The sequence below is a fragment of the Phalacrocorax carbo genome, chromosome 3 (genome assembly GCF_963921805.1).
Source record: "Phalacrocorax carbo chromosome 3, bPhaCar2.1, whole genome shotgun sequence".
Classification (NCBI taxonomy): Eukaryota; Metazoa; Chordata; class Aves; order Suliformes; family Phalacrocoracidae; genus Phalacrocorax; species Phalacrocorax carbo.
In genome coordinates, this window is record NC_087515.1 from 2,554,501 (window position 1) to 2,581,567 (window position 27,067).

A 27,067-nucleotide genomic window follows, 5' to 3' on the forward strand; every position below is an offset into this window, starting at 1 on the left:
GGAAAAATGTTTTTGCCCAACATACAAACAAACATACAAGAGTTCCATAAAACCCCAAAGCTGGGAGGAAGTAGAACTGCCAGTGGTTTGAGAAAACCGCAGCCAGGTTCTTGTGTCCCTATGGAAAGTGTTTTTTTCTCATTAGAGTGGCTTGTTAAACCCTTGTATATTCCAAATGTGTACTATTTAACTGTTTGCTTTTAGCATGATTTCTCCTTTTCAAGATGACAGTATTTAAACCTAGCAACATGTTGTTTTAAGATCAACAGTTTAACAAGAGCAAAATCTGCCTCCCAGATTCAGCTGCCTGCCTGCCTTCCAAAATACTTTGTTCTGAAGAAGCTGATGGCAGTGATAAATGTAAGAGAGTTAGAGCTCCGCAGTTATTGTCAGCAAGTCGGCTTTATGGGTTGGGGATTAGACCTTTGATGTCTTATTGAGTTTCTGCCCTGCGTGAATCGGTTGCTTACTTGATTTAAATTATAAAAAGAAATGCTCTGTTGCGATATTGTCTCATACTGTGTCTTCGTCATTTGAGATGCCCTCCATGTTCTTTAGTTCCCCAGGAAGAGAAGGCAACCAGCCATATGGAGAGTGGCCAGTTGCCTGCTGATCGTGATAGGCATTAAATAGAATTGCATAGAAACTCAGCTATAGAAAAGCCCTGTTTAGCTGAGCCTTTCTGTCCCCCCACAAAGGGAGATTGTTCCCTACAAGCCTGCGACACAAAATCCAGTACTGTTTCACTTTGGCTTCTGAGGGGGTCCCCCTATTCCTTCAATACAAGAGTTCCTTTTCACTGAGGTAACAGCTCCTTATGAAGTTGTCTGTTTGACATCCCCCGGCGTAATTGCTGCTGGACTGGTACGGAGAGCTGATGGCCGCATGGTTTCGCAAGTCCTATGTGCTGTACCAGTGGATGCGGCCTTTGTGACAGAGGTTCAACCTAATGCTTCTTATTTTGAGTTACGGGTCATTCCTCTTAATTGTTTTAAGCTACCTCAGACGCTTTAAGGGTGTGTGCTGATATTCTTTAATCCTAAAATAAAACCCTCAAATACAGAAATGTTGATCTGGCTTAGATTTTATTTGCGTTTTAAAATAGCTTTTCACCATTGTAGAAGCCAAAATATTTTTCGTGTGAGCAGCCTTTGAGCAGGATTAAAAAGTAAAATGGGTCTATTTTCCCACATTGTAGCTGTGGTTATTAAAGACACCAACCAGGCAGATTAGCTGTGTGTGAGGAAACTGGCTAACAGGATGGTTGTGCTAGCCCGCTTGTGTTCTGAAAGTTGGGTCAGTACTCGTGAAAAGCTTAAGTAAACTAGAGGATAATTCAATACATAGACAATGCATCCCACTGTTTCTCTGTTTATTTTCTCCCTGTGTGACTTCTGACAACTGAGAAGAAACACTATAAATGACAGCAACCCGCCAAAGAAAAGATTATGAATAACAATACCACAAGAATGAAGGGCATAAAGTTACCAGTGACTTGGGAAAAATGCAGAACACTGGACACAGGACACATCTAGAAACTAGAGGACTGCAGTACGTGCAGAGCAGAGTACCTTCAGATTCGAGACCCTTTCCATTTGAGTTGGAGTTTCAGTATAAATTTAAGGTAGACCTGGTAACCCAAGGTCTGTGTATCTGTAGGTGGTTTTTGACTCTGTTGAACCTCTATACTTTGCAGAAAATACTCTGAAACCAAAGGAAGTAACGCCGCTGGACCCAGAGAAAGCAAAACTATATATTTACAGAAGAAATAAAAAGGCTGAGATCTCTCTAATTAGCAGTTCCCTCTCTAATTAGAGATTTCTCTAATACATACAAAGGACACCACCTTCCTGATAAGGGTTGTCTTTTTCTTTACCACATTTTTAACAGCGCTGCTTTCAGCACTGTATTTACAACTGTCGTGCTTTCCATCCCAATCTGCGGTTCAATTTTCAGGCAACACATACAGCAAGTTGATACCCTCAGTCTGGATACCATTTAGCTTTTTTTGATGGTGCACAATGAAAGAAACCAGCTGTTTATGTTAAACTGGAGTTCAGAAAACTAGAATAAAAATCAGATAATTTTTTTTTTTGGTCCCTGGAAGGCCAGGTAAACTATATTTTGGAAGGAAAAAAAATAGTTGCAGTCTATTTGTCCTTGCTGTGGTGCACTTCTATTATTTCTAAATATCTACAGTATTAAATGGGTGGACTGTTTTCATCTACAGTGAATACACTAGGCCCAGTTTGCAAAAATGAGTGGTTTCATGAAATATGGAGGACTCCTAATCCTGGAAGGGAATGAATGCAGTCAGATAATGGGTACTTCAGTGTCACTGACAGCGTTTATCGTGTCTTGAAAGTTAAGACCATTCGTTCATTTTTAGGTATATGGGGTCAACGCCAACAAATCGTTCATACATTGTTTCTGATGCTTAGACTTTGCAGCTTCTGGCATGATTCTTTTGGAGTGAGTGCTTTGTGCTTCCAAAGACCATATTGTAGGAGCTTTCAAATGAATCAGTGAAAGGTCCTTCTGAAAGGGTAGCTCACGAGGGCTGAGTGCTACGCAATAGGAGCCCAGGCCTGCTCCTATTGAAGGCTGTGTATTTACCTTAGTAGGGATGGAACCAGATCCTAGAATTAAGCTATTCAAAAGAATAGCCCATCAAGAGGTATGATTGCACTGCCTTGAAGTTTCCTTTTCAAGACAAAGCCAAATTGAAAGAAAAAAAAAGATTTGGACCCCTTGTTCTTGTAGTGTTTCATCAGATTTCCTGGTATACTGTACTCGGAATGCTTAAACAGCACAGCATGCACTTTTCTGTAACTTCCCCTATGCCTCCAGAGACAAAAGCAATTAGGTTAATTTTTGATTGAAACTATAAGAAACAAAAGAAAAATCTGCTCAGCTGACACTGTTGAACCTGTTTCAGAGCCCATTCCCTCCTCGCCCCCGACCCTTCTCTAAATTGGCTGTGGTTCCCTTCCTCTCCAGCCCCCAGAATAATTCCTTCATAATAGATTAGAAATACTGTCAGGCCACCCAGTCACCTGAAGTCTCTTTAAGTTGGTGAGCTGTTGGGAGGAACTGTTTTGTGACGTGGTAATGATGAAACTTGGTATTTGCGTGTAATAAATCGATGTCCATCCTTCCTTCAAAGCAGAAGAGAACATGTGTCACCGTTTGCTTCAATTTCAGCTCAGTCCTTCCTAGTTTACATGGTCACACAACTGAGATGGTTTGCCTTTTTTAGTTGTTTCTGAAGCAGCAGTAAAAAGAAGTGGTGGACGTGCTGACGTTCAGCCCCGCCATCCCTCCATCGATACAGCAAAGTAGAGCTCGCTTGAAAAAATACCTTTGAAAGCAATAAACATCTGAAAAATAACATGCAAAACATATCAGTCAAGGCACAACCCTGTTTAATAGTCATTTTTCTGTGCTGGTTGTAACAAGACAATACTGTAGTATTGTCAGTGAGTCTCCAAGAGCTCCACTGCGCTCCGGGAACGGAGGGAGTAAAGCACAACGCTGTCCTCATCGATAGGTAATTTGGAGCTGACCCAAGAGTGATTAAAAAACACCAAACAATGACACCAAAACCCAACAAAAAGCCCAATAAACCCAAACCCCACCTTCCCACTCAGTGAAATTGCATACTCTAGCTGTTTCTGTCAACCCTCCTTGCTAAAGTTTACGTGGAACGAGGTCTGATGCCGTAAGTTACACATGAAGCTTTCATGAAATATAATGAGGCAAAGCAGGGTGGGGGTGTCTGTGTTCAGAGGTTTAACAGGGTCTTTTTCAATAAAACAACGTCTCAGCAGGCGTTAGAGACAATTGTCCCTCCTGTGTCCCCCTGCAGATGCACAGACACCTACTGGAGAGCTTTGAGGTTCTTTGTGAGGCCTAGAGGCCACCTCTGTTTTAGTCATCAGGAACCTGGGACTTTGAATGTTTCTTCCCCTTCATTTTTCTTTGACAATATGGACTGGGTTAATGTCATAGGACTTCAGCCATTTAGAGGAGAGCTAGTTGATCAGAATCCCCAGTTCATGAAGTGGAAGGGACATTTCAAGGATGTGATCCATCTTATCCTAAGTCAGGTGAACCTTATTCTAAAGGTGCCAATTTCTAGTTTCTTTAGTCTACACAAGTAGCTCCTCATGATGGAATCATGATCATGGCTTGCTGTCCTGGAAAGCGCTGCAGTATTGTGGCTGGAATACTAATTTTTTGTGTCAACGGGGATAAATGAACTTTCAAGAACAAATGTTCATTTTTAGAAGTCTGAGATAACCTCATTGCAGTCAGTAGTCTGCTCACTTGTCTGGTAGTGGAATATAATGGAAAGATTCTGATTTCCACCAAGAAGAGGCACAGAAATGTTCTTGGTTATAAGCACAAATGGCCTTGCCCACTCTAACAGCAGGAATGGGCACATTCTAGCTCATCAGAATTGTACCTGATTAGTCCTATGAACAGTATCTGGTAAGCCCTGTGTGTGGTGGCTTTCTGTGTTAACTTCTTCCATGCAGACTTAACCTTAATGGTGATGTCTGGTACGTCTGGGCCAAGGAGGAGGTCACAATTTGAAGTAGGCAGCTCTGGGCTTGTCCCGGAACAGTCACGAAGGACTGTTTGGCTTCGGTGGGACAGCACAAGGTGAGCTAATCTGTTAAAGGTAGGTTAAGTACAGCAGTTAGAGAGTTGTCATTTTAAAGGTATCATCTTCTGGTACTGTCCTAAATAACCTAGTAATAATGATAAGGAGGACTTAGGTTTTCCATACGTTTCAGTGCTAGGCTTGAGTGCTTTTCCGTGGCATTGGGGTGAGAGTAGGGTTTGTTCTGTAAAAGTACCTTCTGCTTCATTCCTGGGCAGAAGAGTGATGAAATAAATACTGAAAAAATGAGTGGTTTTTTTAATAAGGCAGATTAACTGAGACAGACTAGCTGGTAACTTAGGCTGCTCTTTAAGGCAGACTGTAGTATTTTGATATTTAAACATCGTTGCTTTTGCCTGAAATATACATGGGAAGGTTACTTTATATATTCTAGCCTGCATGTGTGTACATATATACACACACATCCATATCTACTACTATTGTCTAGCTCATTTTCCCGTTGTAGACAAGCCTGGAGGGAACAAAATGCTCCTAGCTTGGAGATTTCCACATCTGCCCTTCAAGCAGCTATCAGACAGGAACAGCATGGCTACATAAATCACCGTAAATCAGCACATTTTTCAACAGCACAAAGCCCTAAGCACAGAGCCACTTTAGAGCATGCTGCTCCATGGTTTGTTCGCAGACCTCCCGTGCCAGCAGCGGGGAAGTCAGACCGTTCTAGTCAACATCTTACAGTAACCAGATGCAGGATAAAGAAATTGCCTTTCAAAGCTATAGTCTGCAGTAGGCTTTTCCAAGCAAAACAGTGGTGTCTAGCATCCATCTTTTCTGCTTGTTTTTCAGGGCTTCCTGGCCCTCAGCCCCCCAAGATGAGGTGTTATTCTCCTGTTTTGCAGCCAGGCTTGAATTTCATTTTAGATTCTGAAGCAGTAGTTTTCACTTGGTCAGAGGGAAATTCTGAATATCAGTTATAAGGGGGTCACAAAAAGTAATGGAATAAAAACCTGTTGTCAGTATATTTAAATACCTAGTGTCAGTGGAGGGTATATAGGTCCAGTGAAAACTGGAGGGGTCTGTAAATTGAAGAAGGGTTGAAAACCTCTCACGAACAATCCAAATCCATGAACTTGAAGGTGTTCCTTTTTCCTAGTGCACAGACTCCTACCTGATCTCACAGAAGAGAAGGGAGTTTCTCTCCACAGACAGAAAAGAAGCAGTTTCTGGGTCTTCAGCTGTAGCAGGAAAAGTTACATTAGGGCAAAGTAAAAATAGGTTTAGCACAGTTATGAGTTATGCTTTGTGTGCAGCCGGTTTGTGTTAAGGGTATCTTTATAGGACAGGACTGCAAGTAAACTTTCTTAGAGTTAAGCTGGCCCAAATAATAAAAAAAAAAGGTGGGTAACGCTCCCCTGCCCTGCTCAGATTAATCAGACAGTGGCCTCCGACCAGGCAACCCACAGCTGTGCACTATGTTGTGAAACGTAGAATAGAGCATTTCCCATTACTGTTTAAAAGGCTGTGAGCCAGATTCAATAGCTAATCTTTACCTTCAGCCTAAATGCATGTGTCGTCAGCTTTTCCTCCAACGGAGAGAGATGTCTGCGCTCCCCATGACCAGACTATAACACTGGTCTCGACTCTTCTGCTGCCTTGCACGGGCAGTTTGGATTGTAGATGTACCCAGGTGCTGACTCTCCGGCCAAGCACCATTTTTCTCCCGCGATACCCTGTGATCTGCTTAGGTGGAAGGGGAGTGCTCTGCACGAGAGGCAGTGGGATCACAGGTTTGTGCACTGGAAGTGCAAAGAAGTGCCCGTGACTCAGTTTCATCTGAAGACCTTTTCTGCCCTCACGGTGATGTGGAGGCGGGATGTAGAGCAGAGGGAATGACCCTGAATCCCCACGTAGGAGTGGATGATGTAAAGTAAAGAGAAGATACGTGTTATGCCATAGCAGTGAACATGTTTATGGACATGTTATCTTGATAAATGGTTTAATAGTGCAGTAAGGAAACCATCGAATGCCTACTCTTGAGGTACTGGAAAAACTTTCTCATGGACTGCCACATGTTGCTTGTGGTTGAGGAAATAAGCATCCTGACTGTCCGCAGCCCAGATGTGGGACCAGTGACAAGAACGAAGCTGAAAGTTAAAGCAGAGCAGAAAGCAGAGCAGAAATTATTCTCCCCAGTGTAAGCAAGGTTTCAGGTATCTACTGCTTCATACTCTGACAATTCTAGTGATACCAAACTCCAGCAACAGAGGAATGAAAGATCAGTGGGACCGCTGGTGCTACAGGGGGACACATTTCAACCAGTTTTAAGAGCCTTTGGTGTGTGAAACAGTGAACAAAGATACTGGCATTCCATGATGCCTGAAACACACGACAGTAAATAGTATTTTATCAATGCTTGTATTTGTCAGGTGAGTACATGTAGTTTATAGTGACGTGGTTTTGTTAACTGAGGTAAACTTAATAACCAAGGTTTCTTCTGATATAGTCCCATTATAATTCTTTCTTTTTGGAAATGCTACATGAGAATTTAAAGCAGTGCCTAGTGTAGAATAGTAGGCCCCTTGGACATTGGGTGTTGTAAAATGTAATGCTTTGGAAAGGCTGAAATAAATTAAAGGCTGTAAAACTTTTTTTTATGATATTAAAATGTAAAGCAGAAGATAAGTTAAAGCAACTCCAGCTGAGGGGTCACGCCTGTTAATCTGTAGTATAAGCTCAAATTTGTAGTTGAAGACAATTTTCTGAAATTTGACTAGGCTGGTCTCTGTGTCATTAGGGGCAGGAACACCTCTCTGTTAAAAGTGGTTTGCTTTTTCATAGGGTTCAACCATAATTGTCCAGTTTTTGCTGGTTGTTCAAAATGGTTCCGTCTCAAGTTGGTCAGCTATTGTTGGCTTCATCTCAGTTGCTACCAGCATTCTTAAAAAAAATGCTGTTTTAAGCTTGTCTTCCAGCGTATGACACATTTTTACAATAATAGATTTGTTTGTTAAATGAACTTAAAGACAGAAACAGATGAGCCACTATTCAGGGTGAGTTACCTTCTGGTCCATCCAGAACCATGTTTCTCTCTAAACTGTCCGGTTTTAATCAAAAGGGATGTTTTCACAGGAAAGTACAGCTTTAAGATGTACATCAGGATGATCCCAGCTTTCGTGTCACTGACTCTGCTCGTTCCTGTTTAAAGAAGTACCAAATCCCACGAGAAATCCCATAGTGCTCGCTTATTTCTGCATTTGTATTAATTTTGACATATTTAACGATTCCTTTGGCTACTTGTGAGTAAACAATGCAGGTTTGGACTTGTATCATCTTGTGCTGCTGTAGTAAAGATGCCAATGGAGCATTTTCCAAATGCCAGTTGCATACTTTCTTTTTTTTATACGAATATTTGCTAGTCTGTCTTGTATGCTATCTTTTCTCGCAGTTGCTTGCCTTTTTGTCCTTCCTGCTCTTAAATCCCTCGGTTACACTGGCTTGGTGGAAATTGTTTAAATGTACAACCCAAATTCTCCAGTGAGGTTTGGCTAACCAACGAGCTATTCAAGTGGTTTTGTCTCCCGGGTATGTCTTCATCCTCTGCTTTTCCAGGTTGCTTGAATATCCTTGAACCCATAATTTACCCTAATCCCCTCTAAGGCTTTGAAATAATAAAATACTTAAATAAAACACTCTGGATAAACGCCCTTTAAAACATAGCTTTATCTGTGAACTCTCATGCTCTCAAGGGAGTGGATTTTGTTCCTCAGATGGTTAAGGGGATTTTCTGTCCACTGTGTTACTGTGGTTTGTCCACTGCGATCAGGCATGCCCATATTAACTCCTGCGACAACCCAAAAGAGAAAAGGTGAGGAAAGTCTGGGGGAAAAACGGGACAGAGGCTAGACTGTTGCTCTGTGTGATTTTTTTTCTGATGCCTGGGTTCAGTTCCCTGATCTACCACATGATGTTCTGTGGGTCACGGAGCCTTCCTGTGCTTTTGAAAAATAATTCTCTGCTCAACAGGGATGTTGCTGAGGATAAATTAAGGGTGGCAAAGTGCCTAGCCATTACAGAGGGGTAGTCTTACACGTACAGAAAGGCTGTACTCAGATCCTTACTTCACAAAATAAGAAGAGGGAGATCACTTGACTTGGCATCACCGAATCCACAGGGGAAGTCTGACGCAGAGCAGGGGACTGGGTCCAGTTTTTCTGCAGGAGGCCCCATGTGGTCCGTTTTCCTTGAAAAGTCCTTTTCACAGCCCTAGCTAGGCCTAAACTCGGAGTCCTGCAGATGCCTCCCAGGCAAGAAAGGGAGGTTTGGAGGGCCTCACCGCCCCCCACCCCCATGCCGCAGCTCATCAGGGCACCTGGTCAGGCACTGGAGACCCACGTAATTTGGAGACTGGTCAGAGTCATGGAAACCTGTCTTCACTATGGCTTATTTTGCAGGTAAAGGGAGATGACTTCGTTTTTTTCTCCCTTCCCACTCAGCCCAGCTAATTGTTAATTTCTGTAAGCAAAAAGGATCTGCAAAATAGCACCGAAGGGAGCGGGGGAAGGAACATCCTTTCCCCACTTCTGGAGCTCTATAGCTAAATTCCAGGAATAAAGGTTTGGGGTTTGTGTGTAATTTGTGAGTAATTTGCTCCTGAAGCTAATTACTGTTAAAAATGAAAAATTGCTCAAAAACGTCAGGAAAAGGAAGCTTTCTTTTTTATATTACTGTGCCACTAAAACATAAAAAATTCTGGTCAAAATCCAACCACATGGCTATTATTTTAAAGTGATACCTTTGAGATTGTTTCTCCATTTTCAGGCATAATCTCCAGAAAGCCATCTGTATTTCCTCACATTAAGTGATAGGAAATGCAAATAGACCACAGTTTAAGTATGAAGATTATGGAGATTTATGACTCTCTTTATACATTTTTTTTTTGTGTGTGTAACAATGTGTAGGGAAACTGTTAGCAAATGTTTTCTGAATTTTTTAACTTGTACTACTCTCTCCTGTTCAAATACTAGTCTTTGTCCTCTTTTTTTCTGCTTAAAATTTTCCTCCTAGTGATCTCAGTTTCTAATCTGAAGTTCAAAATTTTCTGTACCTGAGGTGTTTGATGATGATGAAATAGCACCAATGAAACCAGCACTTCAGCTGTATGGAGACCTTTTCTCAGGTGCCTCCTGGTGCTTAGGAGAATGGTTATCTCCTGGTAGCTATATGCCTTGCTTCATTTTGTGTTTATTCAGAAAGAGCAAAATGATAGAGAAGTTTGCCTGAGGATGGAGATCACCTTGTCCCTGGTCCCTGCTTTTCAGGAGCTCCTTGGTTTTAGCTGGCATGCAGCGGCATCAGGACCAATGAGTTTTTTGGCAGTGTATGTCTGGGCGAGCAGCTCCTGCTTTTCACAGAGCCAAGGATGATGCCAAACTCCTCAGCCGTGCCTGCGGTCTTGGGCATGGAGGGATCAACAGTTAGACCGGGTTCAGTGTGGCTTCGTGGCAGAACTAGAAAGGGGAGCATCTGTTGAAATTCATGGTGGGAACAACCTAAACGACTTCTGTCAGCCTATAGCCACTTACTGTGTTCTGGAGGAGATGAGACTGAATTTCTGATAAAGGCAGGATGTGTGGTGATGGGCAGAACTGACAGGGTTTGAGTAGCAAGGCCTTGCAGGGCTCTTCAGCGTGACAGAAGGTCACGAACTGCCCTGTGCCAGTCCAGAAACAAAATACTGTAGCCCAGAGGTGACCCACAGTGGCACAAGGACAGTCCCCAGGGACTGTGGCCCATGGGCAACCCATGCTGCGGCAGGGGCACCTCTGAGGGACTGCAGCCATGGGCAACCCATGCCAGGGCTCAGAACACGCTCAAAACAGTAGTCAGAGGTTTTGGTTGGTTGGTAACAAATTTTTTTAAAAAATTATTTGTCTCAAGACTCTTCTGCACACAACACACAGCCTGGTTCAGGTTTTGTCTCTTCTGCTTGCCCATGGTGGGGCACTTTGGAATGGCAGCTGAGACTCCGTCGTGCGTAAGAACGGTCTCATGGGAAGAACTGCAAGCTATAACATTTTCCTCTTCAATCTTGACATGGATTTTTACAGGCAAGCATATGCACAAGCATGAATATTTCTATAAAATATACCTTACATTTCTGTTTTGAGGAGTCTTCAGTTTTTGAATATGGGCATTGCAAGAATAAATGATCTGTTGTGTTTCATAAGGTTTCTCTACCTCTCTCTTTTTCTCATCAGGCCTTTTGGGTTGAGGCTACTGGGCATATTACGCGTATAATTTTAAATGAGTACTGATGTTAAAAATCCAATTTGGATCTTAGAACAGTCTTTTCAGGTTGTTATTGTAGGCAAGTTAGCGCATAGCTAATAAAATAGACGAGTTTCCCTTGCTGTCTCATTTTTGTTGTGTAGAATGTTTCTGCCACCCCCGGTTTCGCTCTAAAGACTCCAAGCTGCTGTTTTCATCTTCGTAATGGTCGAAGGAGATTGAGAGATTTGCTAATTGCGATAGTGGATTTACTGTATGTTACAGAAATGTTGCAAACGCTACCATTTCAAAGCAGCAGCTGAATAACCCCAGATATGATGAATCAACGATTATTTGAATAGGCTATGAAGACAGAGCTTTCTTTTCAGTTTTGGGCAATATTTGCATGTGTTCCCTGGGGAAGGGGATCACAGAGCAGTTTTCACATAGAGATGACATTCCTACAGCATTAATTTGGGGTTTTTTTTCCTAGTTTTTGAGAGTGGACCAAGACAAAGACAGAGAATGCAGCCTGGACTGTGCAGGTTCCCCGCAGAAATCACTCTGTGCATCTGATGGAAGAACTTTTCTGTCCCGGTGTGAATTTCAACGAGCAAAATGCAAAGACCCTCAGCTGGAAATAGCCTACCGGGGCAACTGCAAAGGTGAGCAAATCAAAGTTTCTCTTCACCATAATGAAAAAGAATAGGCTTTAAATAGTTTTTGAAAATGTCTGTGTATTGAAAACTAGGAGTGCTGTACCTGAAGAGCTGTCTAAAAGCAAGTGGGTTGAAATCCATCCTGTCAGTTCCATAACAATAGGCTACATGAAGATAAATTAATCTTTATCCATCAACAAAAATATGACCTCCCCCCCCATTTACACTATAAGATGTCACTATTAAGGAGATTGTAAGGCTAGGTCCTTGTTCCAAAGGACTTGAGTAACTCTCAAGGCTGTTATCCCCTGAGGTTTCTTGTCCACTGCAATTTGGTTTTTTGAGTGAGAGATGGTCAAATTCAGTCTTGTCTTTCCTAACTGCAATCTTTTAGCGGGGGGCGGGAAAAAAAGGAAAAAAAGAAATTAGAAAGATCTGCCTGGTTCTTGTTGTTTTGATTTGTATCCCCCAACATAAGTATGTAGAAATTGTAGGATATAATAGATATAGATATAGATATAGATATAGATATAACTGGAAGTTGTGTAAACCCTCAAATACTGTAATTCTGAAATCCAGTGAAATGGCTTGTAGTGCTTGGAGCCCTCGCAGGCCATTCCTACCCACATCACCCACTCTTTTACTTCTGACTGCTGTTTGGAGGAACTGTGCGACGTGCAACCCTAGTGCTTCAGTTCCTGTTCTTATAAAGTATTGACAGTTAAATCTTTTCCCTTTTGGAGTAGCTTGGTGCTAGAGAACGCAACTGTCATGTGACATAATTCCTTACTGGAGTGTAGGGTGATCCTCAACACAATGACCTTTTTAAAATGTTAGAAGAGCAGTGATCATAAAGATTTACCCTCCGTTTCCCTCTGTCCAGAAGAGAGGGGCGGGGTGGGGGGTGGGAAGAAAGCCCCAGGGACCACACGGATTCAACCTCTAGGAGGCAATTTCCACATCAGCCCTCTCCATTAGCTCCAGCAAACCTCTGAAGCATCAAGACTGCTTCAAAGAGACATTCTGTCTCATCTTCTGCCTAGATGAAACACTATGCTTATTCTGCAGCCCTTTCATAATAAGCCGTTGTATTAGCTGGTGGATCTAATTACTTCTGCGAACAGGGATAACATAATGAAGCTACCTGAGCCAAAGCTTTTGTTACACTCGTGAACGGCAGAGAGAATTATTGTACGCTTTGTATTTGTTCATTTTATGCATTTCAGCATTATACACTTTTCTGGAAATTAGTTTTTCAGAATGTTTTCTTTATTGTTTTTTCCTTTTACCATATTGACAATATCATCTGCAAGAAATTTTTTCCATAAAGATGCATTGAGTTGCCCTACTTGAGGTGGGGCAGCAACGCTGGCAAATTTTTCTGCAGTCCACAGCTACTACAGGGAGAAGTGCTTGTTTGCCGTTTATTTATTAATGAGTAGTGTGTCAGTACAATTGGAAACTTGGAATTAGACACCTGAGGCAGCTGAAGTGTTGTTAATTGCAAGTACACATCATGCCCTCATCAATCAAATGCTTTTAATCTTTCAATTAAATGAATGCAAACATCACTTCAATATTTATTTTTTTCCTTTGGTTGGCAATAGGCACATGATTGCCAATAATATACTTGGTCAATATCAGCAAGAGACTTAATTTTACAGTTTCATAGTCTTTCTTATTCAATGAAAGCAGTCTTAAATTTTGAAGTGACCTGTGTCTTTCTTCCTACCCATGGCTGCAATCATCAGAAATATTTCAAGCTGTAAAAACAAGTTTTAGAGGGGAAAAAAAAGGATTCGTTGGCCTAGCTGCAGTTTCAGTTTTAGCATGGCCAGAGCTACTGTTGATCGTCCCATCAAACATTCTTCTGAAAGAGCTAAGGAAGTCCTCAGATTAAGACCTCATTTGAGCCAGTTGCTTTTGAGTGGTGAAATTTGTTGTTGCAGGTGATGCTTGACCAGAGGGTTGTTTTAGCAGGGCTAACCAAAAAGTGACGGTTCCATTTCAGGGCATCTTTCAAAGTCTCAGAATTTGTTTTCATTCCATGTCGGAATGAAAGCAAATCCTTTTGGAAGTGTTCGCCTGTCCCCCTTAAAAAACAGACGCCCCACCCCAACCCCATCCCCCTCATTAAAACATTGGTTTTGAAGCAAGTTTTGAGGTTGCTGATGCAGGAAAAAGTGAAAGAAAGATGCACGTTTGCATGTGGAAGTTACGAAGGGAGAAGAGAGATGATTCCTGGTATAAGATTCACAACTTTAAATCTGTGTCTGATATTAATCCATCATTGGTCAGAGAAGGCAGTCTTAAGTCCATCTCTGGCTCCTCCTGTCATCTTCTCAGGTAAAAATCCCTGTTCACATCACAAAAATCTTGTCTGAATATTAAATACTTCCAGGTACCATTTTAATTAGGTGAAAACATGGTGACCAGCTTTTTGTTCGGTTCAGTCTATTCACTAGAAATCTAAACACCTTCACAATTTATATCGATAACCTCTGGAATAATTTTGTGTCCATCATTTCTTGTTTATATATTCAGAACTACTATTTCTTTTACATGGAGAGCTCTGGCTGGAACACAGAAAGGCTTTGTAACTTACAGAACTGAGCCTTTGATACTCTTTGTGCATACGAGAAGTACAAGTTGAAGTTTTAGTCTTGAAAACAGGAGCAACTGTGCGGAGTACTGCATCTACCTAAAAAAAACCCAAACCAAAAGAGGGAAAAGCCTTGCTCTAGAATGGACAGTAGCTACAGTTTTACATTTAATGGGGATTTTACATGATGTGGAACATGGTATAGACCACTCCAAAAATTGTGCTTGTATGGAAACTGAAATGCAGATGTTGGCTAAAAACACCTTCCCCAGCAGAAACGGGAGAGGCATTGCTGAGCGAGGATCTCCTGTAACCTAGAAATGTAAGGATGAATGTCTGTCGTGCATCATTACAGATGAGACTGCCTGAAACTAATTCTTTTGGTTTTCTTCATGCAGCATCTTATACATTCTGAATCACAGAATCCCAGACTGGCGGGGGTTGGGAGGCACCTCTGGAGCTCACCCCGTCCCACCCCTGCTGGAGCAGGCACCCCCAGAGCAGGGGCACAGGGCCGCGTCCAGGCGGGGGGTGAATGTCTCCAGGGAAGGGACCCCACAGCCTCTCTGGGCAGCCTGTGCCCCTGCTCTGGCACCCGCACAGGGAAGGGGTTTGTCCTCATGTTCAGGTGGAGCTTCCCGTGTTCCAGCTTGTGCCCGTGGCCCCTTGGCCTGGCGTTGGGCACCGCTGAAAAGAGCCCGGCCCCATCCCCCTGACACCCTCCCTTCAGATATTTATAGGCATTGATGAGATCCCCCTCAGCCTTCTCTTCTCCAGGCTGAACAGACCCAGGTCTCTCAGCCTTTCCTCCCAAGGGAGATGCTCCAGCCCCTGATCCCCTTGGCAGCTCTGCCCTGGCCTTGCTCCAGCAGCTCCCTGCCCTTCTTGACCTGGGGGGCCCAGACCTGGCCGCAGCCCCCCAGATGTGGCCTCACTGGGGCAGAGCAGAGGGGGAGGAGAACCTCCCTCGCCCTGCTGGCCACGCTCCTTTCCATGCACCCCAGGGCACCGCTGGCCCCCTTGGCCCCAAGGGCCCGGTGCTGGCTCAGGGTCACCTCGCTGCCCCCCAGCACCCCCAGGGCCTCTCAGCAGAGCCGCTCTCCAGCAGGTCCCCCCCAGCCTGTGCTGGTGCGGGGGGTTGTTCCTCCCCAGGGGCAGGACCTGGCACTTGGTCGTGTTGGATTCCCTGAGGTTCCCCCGGGCCCAGCTCTCCAGCCTGCCCAGCTCTCGCTGGATGCCAGCACAGCCTTCTGGCGTATCAGCCGCTCCTCCCAGCTTGGGATCATAAAGAAGTCTGGTTTGTTGTTTTTGTTTTGGTTTTTATTTCTTTCTTGTAAGTGTTTACAATTATTCTGTAAAATTTAGTCTTATCACTGTAGAATGGCATTGTACAAAAAAGATGCAAATTTTCTATCGTTATTAAAAGTTTGCGTTAGAAATACAAACAAATGAGAGAATGCTTCAACTTAGTTCTGCAAACTCCTACCTGTTTCCACTACGCTAAAATCAATAGGATTTTTCTATCATCAGGTTTGCTACCCTATTTATTCCCCACAAAACTTTGAAAACGGGAAATCATATTTACCCTGCAGCAGTTTTCACGTAGCGTTAGGCTTTTCAAGTAGTTTTCTGTGACAGTAAATAACATGTATTAACCTTTAAACTTGAAATCATGATGCTGGGTGGAGGCGAGTGGGATTGAAGGTTTCCTCAATGAAACTGTGCCTTTCTTTGACGTGACAACAAGCTCTAGTCCTAGCTAGGTTAGTGGAAGATTTTTCTATGAGATCAGTGGAGTCTTTCAGAGTTCAGGACTCTGAATAACTCCATTCCCTTTGGACAACTTTTCATCTACCGTTTCAGTAACTTCAGGTCTCAGGTGTAGAAAGCCTGGTAGCTGATGGCGTCTTCTTCAAAGCGAGCAATATCCGTAACGGGGACGTCTAGTGGATGGAGAACAGTTTTTCTTTCTAATGGACCATCAGGTGAACAGTGACCTGTGGCCAGCAGCAATTCAATCCGCAGTTTTGCTAATGGTGTGAGGGTGAATTGGAACGGGCGGCACTGCGGTTCGTCTCGGCCACTTTGAACTTTATTTAAGCATTTAAGGTCTTTATATGAATATTTGCCAAGATTTGGGCAACTTGTCAGGAGGAAGCCGAGGAGCGTGTGCAATGCTTGTGACTGTGTTTTGGATGTCTGTGGCTACTGGGAATGTTTCACCTGAACAAAAAGCCTCTGCCTCCCACGGAGATGTCCCTCCTAGAATTAGCTAAGAGGAGCTCCTGTTGCTTTAGCCAAAATTTGCCCTCAAAGTGGTCTGCAAGCGCTGCAGGATAATGCACTCAAAAATACCTTTTTAATTCCATTTTTCATCTTTTCTCTTCTTATTCCTTAAATGACGTCAAGAATACTTGTTCCCTTTCTCAGTTTGTTTTTAAGTGAATGTACCAGGCCCATAATAATATTTTGAATGTATTAAGCAGGTGGTTCAGTAATACTATGTTGTATTCTGACGCTGTGATCAATGGAAAAACAAATGCACATGTACAGTCCTGCCAGCGCACCTCTGCCCTAACATAGAGTTCTTGAGAGGTCCCAGCTGAGGTGCTTGGATTTCTTGGCTTCTCCACCAATGCTTCATTAAAATATGACTTCTCTGATGGCGGGAGGTTTGAAACGAATTGTTGATCCCTGTAAAACCGCATCACATTTCCTTACTTCACTGTCATCATGTAGCAGCAGCCTGGGTTTACAGTGAACTGTTAAACTGGACGTGGGACACATCTCCGAGCAGACCGTACTCAGAATGGCAACGTGAGGAGCTTTACAGAGAGTAATATTTAATTTGTGAGTGGCTTGGCATTTAGTCTGGCTGGCGCTCAGAGCATCGCACGCAGTAGTGTCACTGTTATATCACTATGTAAATCCCCTTTCTCCATTGGAAACCCTAGATAGCTCATGTTTAGCTTAATTCATGTATGGTATCTTAAAGAGCCATGCTGTTTAAAAATGCCATTCTTTTATGGGCTATCATAGACATAACAAAAGGTACTATCTTTAATCTCATGATTCACATAATGAACTGAAGCATGTCAAAATATGAGTGGAATTTCCCATAAGGAGGTATTCTACTATTGGCTATTTATTTTCCTTAAAGGGAGAAGCACCCAGCATTTGCTTCATTAAAGTGGGGCTTTCAGCAATAGGGGAAAGTTTCACTCATTTGAACAATTACTACAATAAGTTAATGAATGAACTAAGGACATGCTTCAATAATTTGAAATTATATGAATTAAGGTTCATAGAATCATAGAATCATTAAGGTTGGAAAAGACCTCTAGGATCATCAAGTCCAACCATCAACCCAACACCCCCAGGTCTCCTAAACCATGCCCTGAAGGGCCGCATCTACACGTCTTTTAAATACCCCCAGGGATGGTGACTCCCCCACCTCTCTGGGCAGCCTGTGCCAGCCTGACTGCTCTCTTAGTGAAGAAATTTTTCCTAATCTCCAATCTAAACCTCCCGTGTTGCAGCTTGAAGTTCCTTTCTGTCCTTGGATAAACATGCCGATATGATTTTCCCTTGGTGAAGAGGAAGGAGGACATTGCCAGGCAGTTGCTGTTTTGGGCTCGTAAATTAATCTTGGTCTCATCATTCATGAATCTAAGCATCCTTTGTGGAAACATTACTGTTGCCTCTTAGCTAAAGAACTGGCTTGTAAATGCCGGACATGGTTTCTGAGTGCACACCTTGTCCTCTGTTCCCACAGAGGCTGCCCTCAGGCTCAGATTTGCCGGCGAGCCCGGTGTGGCCTTGACGTGTGCTCGCAGTGCCTGAGCACGTCCCTTAGGTCAGCGCGTGGGCACGGAGGTTGGCTTGGCCAGTCAACCTGCTGCCTGGAAGGCAGCCCTTTGGGCGGCGTTTGGGAGGCAAAACATGCTCCTGAGATGTTTCATTTGGAGAAAGACAGACATAGTGAGTAGGTTTGGTTCTTTTCCTAACTGAGATGAGTGAAAGTGGGACTGGAACAAGGCGTCAGTCTATAAAATAAACCTGAATGCACGCTGAGAGCTTGCACAGTCTGTAGATTGGAAGCAGAACAGTTTTCACTTGTCCTCATCACCTCTCTGTCTTTCTCCTCTCCCTTATGAAGAATGACAGAATCACGGGTTGGAAGGGATCTCAGGGATCATCTAGTCCAACCTTGAATCATCTTGTCCAACCTTAAAGAAAAGAAAAAAACAAAAGAAAAGAAAAAGAAAAGAAAAGAAAAAGGAGGGATGCAGGGTTTTCTTATTATTTGGGAAAAAGATGTTAAAATGAGAATGTATTGAAAAGTTGTATCAGTTTGGGTTTTTTTTAAATAAACTGGGAAAAAATTTATTATAAGGCAGATTTTTCTCTTAAAATACTTTTAGCTAGGAGCTGTCTCTTCCTTTTTCAGACATATTTTCTAACTGTAGACGCTGCGTTTAATCTGTAGGATGACTGCAAGTTTCCAGACCGTAATGCTGGCAACCCTGACCCTAACCCTGCTCAGTCCCAACCTCCTTTTGGTTTTGAGTCTTCATTTATGTTATGCGTCAAGCTGTTACGTCTCAAGCCACTGTAGTAAAAGTGTTAATTTGAGAAACAAAATATTCAACATCTTGGTAAACAAAAGTTATCTACATACAGAAGTTATCATTTATGTAGTCTCTGAAAGCAAGAGGAGTTGGCTTCTGATTGATTATACTTTCTAGTAGGTATTTAATGGGGGTGGATAAAGTTTTAAGTATGTTTGGAATATTTTTTGTGGAATATCCTTTGCTCTTTTAAATGTGTCTACTGGTACATGGAACACAGGACAAGTAACACTGAAATATTATCCACAATTTGCTGGAGGTGGAATTTATCTCTTTCAAAGTACTCCATTTTTCTTGATAATATTTATCCGAGCAGAATTTGCCAAAGCCAGACTGCACAGAATCAGGGCATATAGGAGCATTCTTAGGCACAAAAAAGGGCTCTTTTTAGAACCAAATACGTGCTACTGCAATTGTATGAAAGTAATCTCTTTATTTGTTTTGTGGAGTTTTCATTTCTGCTCATATATTTTCAATTTAGTTTCAGGTTTAATACAAACTGAACATCTTAAAGCAAGTGAAGGAGAAACTACTAGTGCTAAAGCAATAATACTGCACTGAAGACTAGAAACCACAACAGTTGCAGGCCTTCTCAGATTTTCAGTGCAAGAATTATAAATTCGCCCCCCTTAGACTTCTCCAAACTATTTATCAAATCTCTGTTCTGCTCGGAAAGCCTAGTCTGGCCTTTGGTATGTAAAATATCAGAAAGCCGTAGCTTTAGTTTTTCTTGCAAATATTTGATTCAGTTCTAGTCAGGCTGTGTCCCTCCAAATGTGACTCTTAGCATATTGAGAGAAATATTATTGTGCCAAGAAGGAATCCAGCACAGCATTCCTTATTTTATCTTAAAGCTTAGCTATCTAAATTGCTGGGTGGTTGCAAAATGTGAAAAAAACCAAAAAGAAAACAACAAAGAAACACCACACTGCCTGCTTCTGTTGGATGCCAATAGAGGAGAGTTTGGGCTGAGATTGCTCTGCTGTTTTGTTTGAATCCAGAATGCAGCAATAAAAATAAATAGCGAAAGAGTCGCCCAGCCCTTGTCACGAAGCAGCAAGTCTATTTTACGGCCGCGTCAGGCTAAATGTCTGTGCTGATATCTTTTCCGACCCAAGAGGCTAATAATCTCTGCATCTTTGAAATTGAAACTTTGAGCACGTATGGCTTGCTATATGTTTCCTATCACTAGAGGCTACAGCTATGTCTATGCTTTTTTGGTAGACATGACCAGTTCTTTGGAATATACATTGACCTAGGTCAAATACCATCGAAAATGTTCATGTTACGAGTAATTTATGCCGTATAGAACCGAACGGTGCCTTGTGCTCTAAATAAAACATTTTTGTGCTAAATTAGCTACAAATTAACTCCATTTGGCTTTTATCATATCACTACCAGTTAGCGAAAGGATATAGCAGTGGGAAAGAAACAGAAAAATAGAAAAAAATTCTGGTTCATTTTTAGGACAATTCAGTAAGGTGCTCGGGGGATAGCTGACTTTAAACAGCTTGCGCACTGTATATTTCTAAATTTAAGGGCAAGGAAGCGTATGTAGGTATTCTGGCATAATGAAGGGGCTATAAGGGAAACCCACAGAGAAAGAGTGAGGTGTATTTGGATGATGTGTGTCTATACTAGGTCTGCTTGTTCACCTCCCTGCGACTTCAGAAAAGCTTTCTCTTTAGCGTAAGAACAGCTAGGTATCTGTGGAAAGCCCTCAAGGGAACTTTTTCTTCAAACGATTAAGTTTAACCACTTTATAAGTAGTTTAACAAAGTGGTAAACGTTTCTGATCTGTTTGGCTGGATATTCCGTCTGTAATAAAATAATGAAATAATGTGAAGAGTATTTTATGTGTAAATACATAACGAGCCTGTGTCACACACAGTAATCTCTTCGAAAGCAAGCAAAGTCTGCTCAGTGCATTGGGACTGGGAAAGGTACTTTTATTCTCACTGAAATATATAGCAAACCAAGAAATACCGGATGCACTACATCAAAATCTTTGCAGGAGATTTATCTATTCTTTTGGCGAGCTGTGTGCTTTTCCATGGTGGAATCTGGGTTAGATCTCCCTGTGGAGCCCCAAAGTTGCTGTAAATTCAATTGTATTAAATGTCACTTTAGAGATGGTGTTTACACCCTTGATGAGTTTGTGTCATTGTTTTTAAGATAAACTTCTACTTTGCAGTAATAAACTTCTCTCTGTGTGATATATTATTCATGGATTAGCCAGCAGAGTTGAAGTTGATGGTTATTTTCTTTTTTTCCCCCAAAGCTCAGTGTTTTCAGTGCTGTACTCTTGGAAATAAGGCATAGAAGAAGGTTAGTTCCAAGTCAGCGCTGGGCTGTTGGTGAGGCTAATTCTGTTTCCGGAATTTCCTCGGGTGCTGGGATTTCCTATTGACTTCGGTGCTATTGCAGGAAGACCCTGGTTCCGGATCCTGCAGCAGCGTGCCGGTGCCACTTCACTTCACAGGTGAAAGTCTTCCCTATTGTGAATAGAAGCTCAGCACAGCATTAAGATGGCTTTATACTTCACCTGTGCCTTTCGGACACCGGTCTCTGCTGGAAGCCGGAATTGTCACCAGGGCAATTCAGAAAGACCTGCCCAAACAGCTACAACTCTGTCATCTCCTCCCTTCTGTGTATTTCTGTCCACTCCCGTGCACCCGTTTTTGTCTTCAGTTTTACACCCCAAGATGTATTTGTCTTCTTAAACCTCTAGCTGCCTTGGCAGTCCTGGTGCTGAGTCGCGGTGGTGCAATCCACACGCTGGCCTGTGCTAAAATGTATTGAGCTCTGCACCAACCCAGTCTGACAACTAATACAGCCCAAGTGAGCTAATTTAAGGTAAACTCATGCATCTTTATGCTCAGTTTCTATGCCAGGAGAATTTCTTTTCCAGCAAGCTTCCGGGATGTAAAAGCCAACTTACCTGGAGTTGAGAGGGTAAAGCCTCACTGAGTCAGGCATTGACATAATTCAAAATTACAGCTGGTCGTACGTAGCTGCAAAATTAGTCTTTCCCATGGCCTGAGTATAGGCAAATAACGCCTCATTTCAGCCAGCTTTTTACAGGTCTTAGGGCCAAACAGTCTTTTCACCAGGTCGTATACCAGATTCCAGCTTGAGCCTGTCGGTTCCCATATTAATACTTAAGCTAGGGAGAGAAATAAAGTATAGTGGGAATTCTAGTCAGAAACCAGTAACAGTTTCAAGCCCCTTATTCTTCCGCTAGAAGGTTCCAAAATTTTAAACAAAAACAGATTTGAAAAAAAAAAAAGCCTTTTTTTTTTTATTTTAAGCTAGAAATCCATTAAAACAGCGGCACAAGGCTGACTTGTTCCAGCAATGCACAGCGTTGCACAGCGCTTTTCATCCTTCCAACGCCTTGCAGGCTCCGAGTCCCCTCTGCTCGCAGGTTGTTTGTCACCAGCGTGATGCCATTCACCCCAAAACAGTTTGGCCTGCGTTGGTCAGGGTCCATGATGATCAAAATCAAAGCTGTGGGCTGACTCATCAGCACCGAGGTACCAGGTAAGTCCCACCACCTTTCATTCGCAGTCTTCATTTCAAAATAATCGGGGTCACTCCTGACGTGAATTATTCCTGTTCTAGGTAAAGAGGAGAGTTGAATCTGATTGTGAGAGACTTCCCTGGTAACCTCTCAGTGTCAATATACCTGTAAAACTTCTTCTGGCCAGATTCTTAAGCCTAGACTCACCCTAATAACGTGAGACTCGTGTGAGTCGCCTTCACCAGTTACACTTGCGCAAGGTGCACAGAGGGGCCCATGGCCAAGAGTTGTCTGGGTGCACCCAAAAGACTTTGCACAGGGAGTCCTAAATTCGGCTTCACTGAATATGCACGAGCAATGGCCATGGGAAAGGTCCGTTTTCCTGTGGATTAAGCTCTCGCCCATCGCTGACTTTTGCTTGTTAGAAGCTGCAAGGTCTCCCTACGCCTCTCTCTTGTCTGATATTCGGATGTGAGCTCATGTTTCAGCCTTTCTCCCAGTCATGGCAAGAATTAGTTTTCTCATCCTATTTCAGCTCTTATTTTACATAAATATCTAGCACTTAAATCTCTTGAATTCTTTTCCTTTGGAAAATTTGTTTGAAATCGCATAGTAGATGTGGAAGGTATTGCAACCAGGTCACAGAGGCAGGTACTCAGGTCATGCAAACTTATTATAAAAAGAAAATTATAACTTCTTTTGGCTTCAGTGATGTTTTATTTGGAAGGAATTTCGCTCCTCTGAATTAATAATCGAATGTTCCTTAGTATTCTGAAGAAGAATGTTCTTATATGTCTTCTTTTTATCTTGGCCACCCTATTACATTTCTTCTGTCAGGTTTGGGCCACGTCTCTGTGTCATAGTGATTCCCCAGTGGTAATACCTTGGTGAAATAAAAAAAAAGACCCAAACTAGGAATAATGTTTTGACTATACACAGTTTCAGATGCTTCACTCGATAAGAGACCTTTCTCATGGGTTTATTTCGGGTGTACTGAAGCACAGTAATGTTCGACAGCTTTAAAGTGTTTCCATGGTTGTATAATACAAAATAAGGTTTCAAACATAAATTTTATGTTCCACAAAATTTGGTCATTGTTGATTTTAAAGCATATTAGGTCATCCGTAAATAGGAGGCCTTTAGAGCATCAGGCTGTTTAGGAACAAGTGGTGGACAGTTTTGGAGAACTTCTTTTTCTCATTGGCATGTTTTTATGCTAATTCAAATATTGGAGATAATTTACAGCCCTGCTGGTACTATACCAGAGACCTTGTGTGATGGAATTTATATCACTTTTCCTTTTAGACATTTAAACCACATGTCATTCTAGAAAAACGAGGACAGAGGTCCAACAAAGGAGTGATTTATTTTCAGTTAAAACACTAGCTACATTAAAACCACATGTTATTAAGTACTGTATAACCAAACCATGCTCAGAAGACAGCTTACGACACCAAAGCTTGCTTAAAATGTTTCTTTTTTTTTTTTCCCCAAAACTTTGGCAGTGCATACATTAACAGACTTTACCTGAGCTGCACAATCCATTGGTTATAATTTTCCCTTGACAAAACAAGTTATTAAAGTACCAGAGTACAAATTAATTCAGTTCCTTGTTATTTTTCTCACATTTCGGGATGGTTGAACTTTTCTGTCCATTTTAGGTAACATTGCCTCTCTGTGAATATCCCCCCTGAAACAGCGTAATATGATTAAGGTTGTTAAGACTAAATCACAGTTTTTCAAAGTAAGGCAACTTGTATTTTGGGCATTTTACCAACATGAACTCACATAACGCTCCTGCGAGAAGAGTAAACTAATGCACAGAAGTAGCGCACGTGAATCCAAGACCAGAAGGGAAATCAATAAGAAGATTAGAATTAAGGGGCCCCAATTTTGTTTTCAGGGTGCAGATGCTGAGGACCAGTTTCTGTCCTCATTGTGCTACGCTTCCACACGAGATTGCCTAGGTCTTGAAGGGAAATTTTTATGCTAATGTTACCAGGTGAATTGTCCAAAGCTCGGTAGGGATGACCAGTGAAGGATTCATCCTGTACAAAGGACTTCTGCGTCTGCACCGAGCTTCCATGTCGGCTCCGTGCACGCATGTCTGGATGAATCTGGCACAGAGAGGGTGCCTGGGGGACTGGGAACGTAGCTGGCTCACCTGTCTGCTCCTGGGGATTGTCAAATGCCAAAATCCTGTCGAGATATGCGGGTATCAAATGGGGAAGTGGAAGTGGTGTTGCCTCACAGTCAGATTCTGTTCAACGTGTGTGGACAAATCCCTGTGCTTTCTGAGAACCGCCCGAACATTCACGAATCACCACAAGACCCCTGCCTCACAGGGAATCGCTGGACAGTTTTAGCCCTAGAAAGGAAACAGCCAGTTACCGTCAAACAGTCTTTAAACAAAGAAGGGATCAGAAGCAGCAAATGTCTCTGCTCGTATGCTTGAGATCATTCTAATTCAGATGTTACAGTCACATCTTGAGATGATTAATACTACCTTAAGCTCGCCTGGTATTCTCATTTGTCCTGAAATGGCTTAGCTCAAGCAGATCCTGAAGTATTGATTCTTCATCAGCAACATGCTAAAACTTTTAGCGGCTTGAAAGAAAAAAAGTGTATGCTCTGTATCTTTTCTCACCCTTTGGCTGCCTAATTGAAATGAATTAGACAACATAATATATTAAGCTATAGAAACCCTACTGAATGAAAGCTGTATAGTCTTCTACCTTGTCTTGGATGGAGACCAGTACCAAGTAACACAGGAGAGGGTGCAAAAAACCACACAGCAGACAAAAAAAGACCATGTCATAGTCTTGGACTTGTGCCACGTCTCAATCGTACACTGTTACAGTAAATTTTAACAGAATATGAATTAAGCATGTCCAAAATTATTATTGAATCACCTCCCTGACAAGCTGCTCTGCTGTACAGTATATTTTATTTTATTTTTTTTACCAGCCTGGTCAGCACATCTGTAGTCACGACTGAGATCGCTGCCTAATGGAAGAAAGCGGCATGTAGAGTCACAGCAGGAAAGACAAGGCAGCTATACTCCTGCTGCCTGCTTTGCCCTTCCTGAAGCACTAGAAAGCTAGTGCTGCCGCCAGCACCGAAAGAATATTGCGGGGCACAAAGTGGCAGCTATTGCCATCCTAAATCGATGGGAAAAGCCTGCTTCGGGCTTCTGCCCTTTGGCAGCAGTTGGAGCAGCAAGGTTGTCTCTCCGAGCATCTCTCCGTCTCGTCTCCCAGTTCTGTCCTTCCCCTCTGTGCTTCACTTTATGGCCTTTCATGCAGCAAAATTTCGGTTTTGTTTACGCTGCTTGGCAGCATGAAGACATTTGGGCGAACCAAAAGAACTCACAGGTTAGACAGTCAAAGGTTGGAGGAAGAACATGATCACATTAGTGATTTGCATGTGATGCTCAGCAAAAAATGTTACTATCGTGCAAGTGAATGAGGTGAATTAGGATGGTATTGTCCAGAAGTTATTGTCTTCCATTGGTTTTGTTTCTTTAAAAATTGCAAATGATTGCACATTTTCCCTCATTACAATTCCAGTTCTTTATGTGACTGTCAGAGCCGCCTTCCTTTTTCCTAATTTAGGTTATCAATCATCTTCTTTATATTGCATCATCCAACTGACTGGTCTTCTCCCTTTCTCTAGATGTTTCCAGATGTGTGGCTGAGAGGAAGTATACCCAGGAACAAGCTCGCAAGGAATTTCAACAAGTGTTCATCCCGGAATGCAATGACGATGGCACATATAGTCAGGTTGAAAAATTTCTCATTCACTATCTTGCGTGACCAGAAAGTCAGAGTGTGTGTGTTTGCAGGAGGTGAAGAAGAGACAAATGTAATGAAGGGAAATGCAATTTCAAAATGAAATGTAATTTGTGCTAACACTGATGTTAAAAAATGGAAGGAAAATTCATGTTTTGTGCCAAGTCCTTGTTCTTTTTTTCAGAGTTGGCCAGTAGAAGAGCCAAACGTTACTGTTGCTCATGTGATATGCTCCCTTTTCTTCTAGGCTGAGGCAGCTGAGTCATTCTTTTAGCCCCCTGAATATTCATCAGATGGTAAAATGCTTGGAATTCCTGATCCGTTCCTGATCCCAGCCAGAAACCTTGTGACTACAGTCCATATCTTAGTGCTAATGCATGAATCATACCAGATTCTTCCCTATTAGCTGAATTTCTGCACAAGCACATGGTCTGAGGCTGATTTACTTAGGTTAGCTCATGGAATTCAGAAGGGGGGCAGTCAGAAGCTTATCCTGTGATACATATACCAGTCAAGATCACCTTCTGCTGTCTCTGTACCGCACTTCAGTTGCGGAGCTGTGCAGAAGACAATCCTCGTTACAAGCACGGTGAGGAAAGGGATATTGGCCCTCAGGAAATACAATGCAATTGGTTTCTAAGAGGAATTCCAAGAGTTTCCTTTCTGACAGCTTGGGATATGAATAATGCTGGCAGAAGCAACTCTGTCCTGCTCCTTCAGTGGGTGGAACAATATGTTCTCTATGTGGAAAAAAAACTTGGGATTGCTTGCTTCAGGAACAGTTTATGTGTCCCTTGAGGAACTTCATTATGAGGTTTTCATAACACCTGCACCTCACTCTTCTGAAACAGGGAGTAAACAACCACACATTTCGATAGCTTTCTCTTCCATTGGATTCTGAAGGACCTACCACACTTTGCTTGAAATAAACTCTTCTTTATGATAAAAAATCATATGTAGGATT

The 27,067-nt window shown here is 42.4% G+C and overlaps 1 protein-coding gene across 7 annotated transcripts in view; it reads left to right on the forward strand.

The window, feature by feature from the left end:
• The window catches only part of SMOC2 (SPARC related modular calcium binding 2), a 150,306-nt gene that overhangs the window by 34,718 nt on the left and 88,521 nt on the right, over positions 1 to 27,067 (forward strand). For all 7 annotated transcript variants that reach the window (XM_064445620.1, XM_064445622.1, XM_064445619.1 and 4 more), the window contains exons 2-3: positions 11,391 to 11,562; positions 25,988 to 26,094. In XM_064445620.1, the coding sequence (XP_064301690.1) occupies positions 11,391 to 11,562; positions 25,988 to 26,094 (279 nt within the window). The remainder of the gene's footprint in view (positions 1 to 11,390; positions 11,563 to 25,987; positions 26,095 to 27,067) is intronic.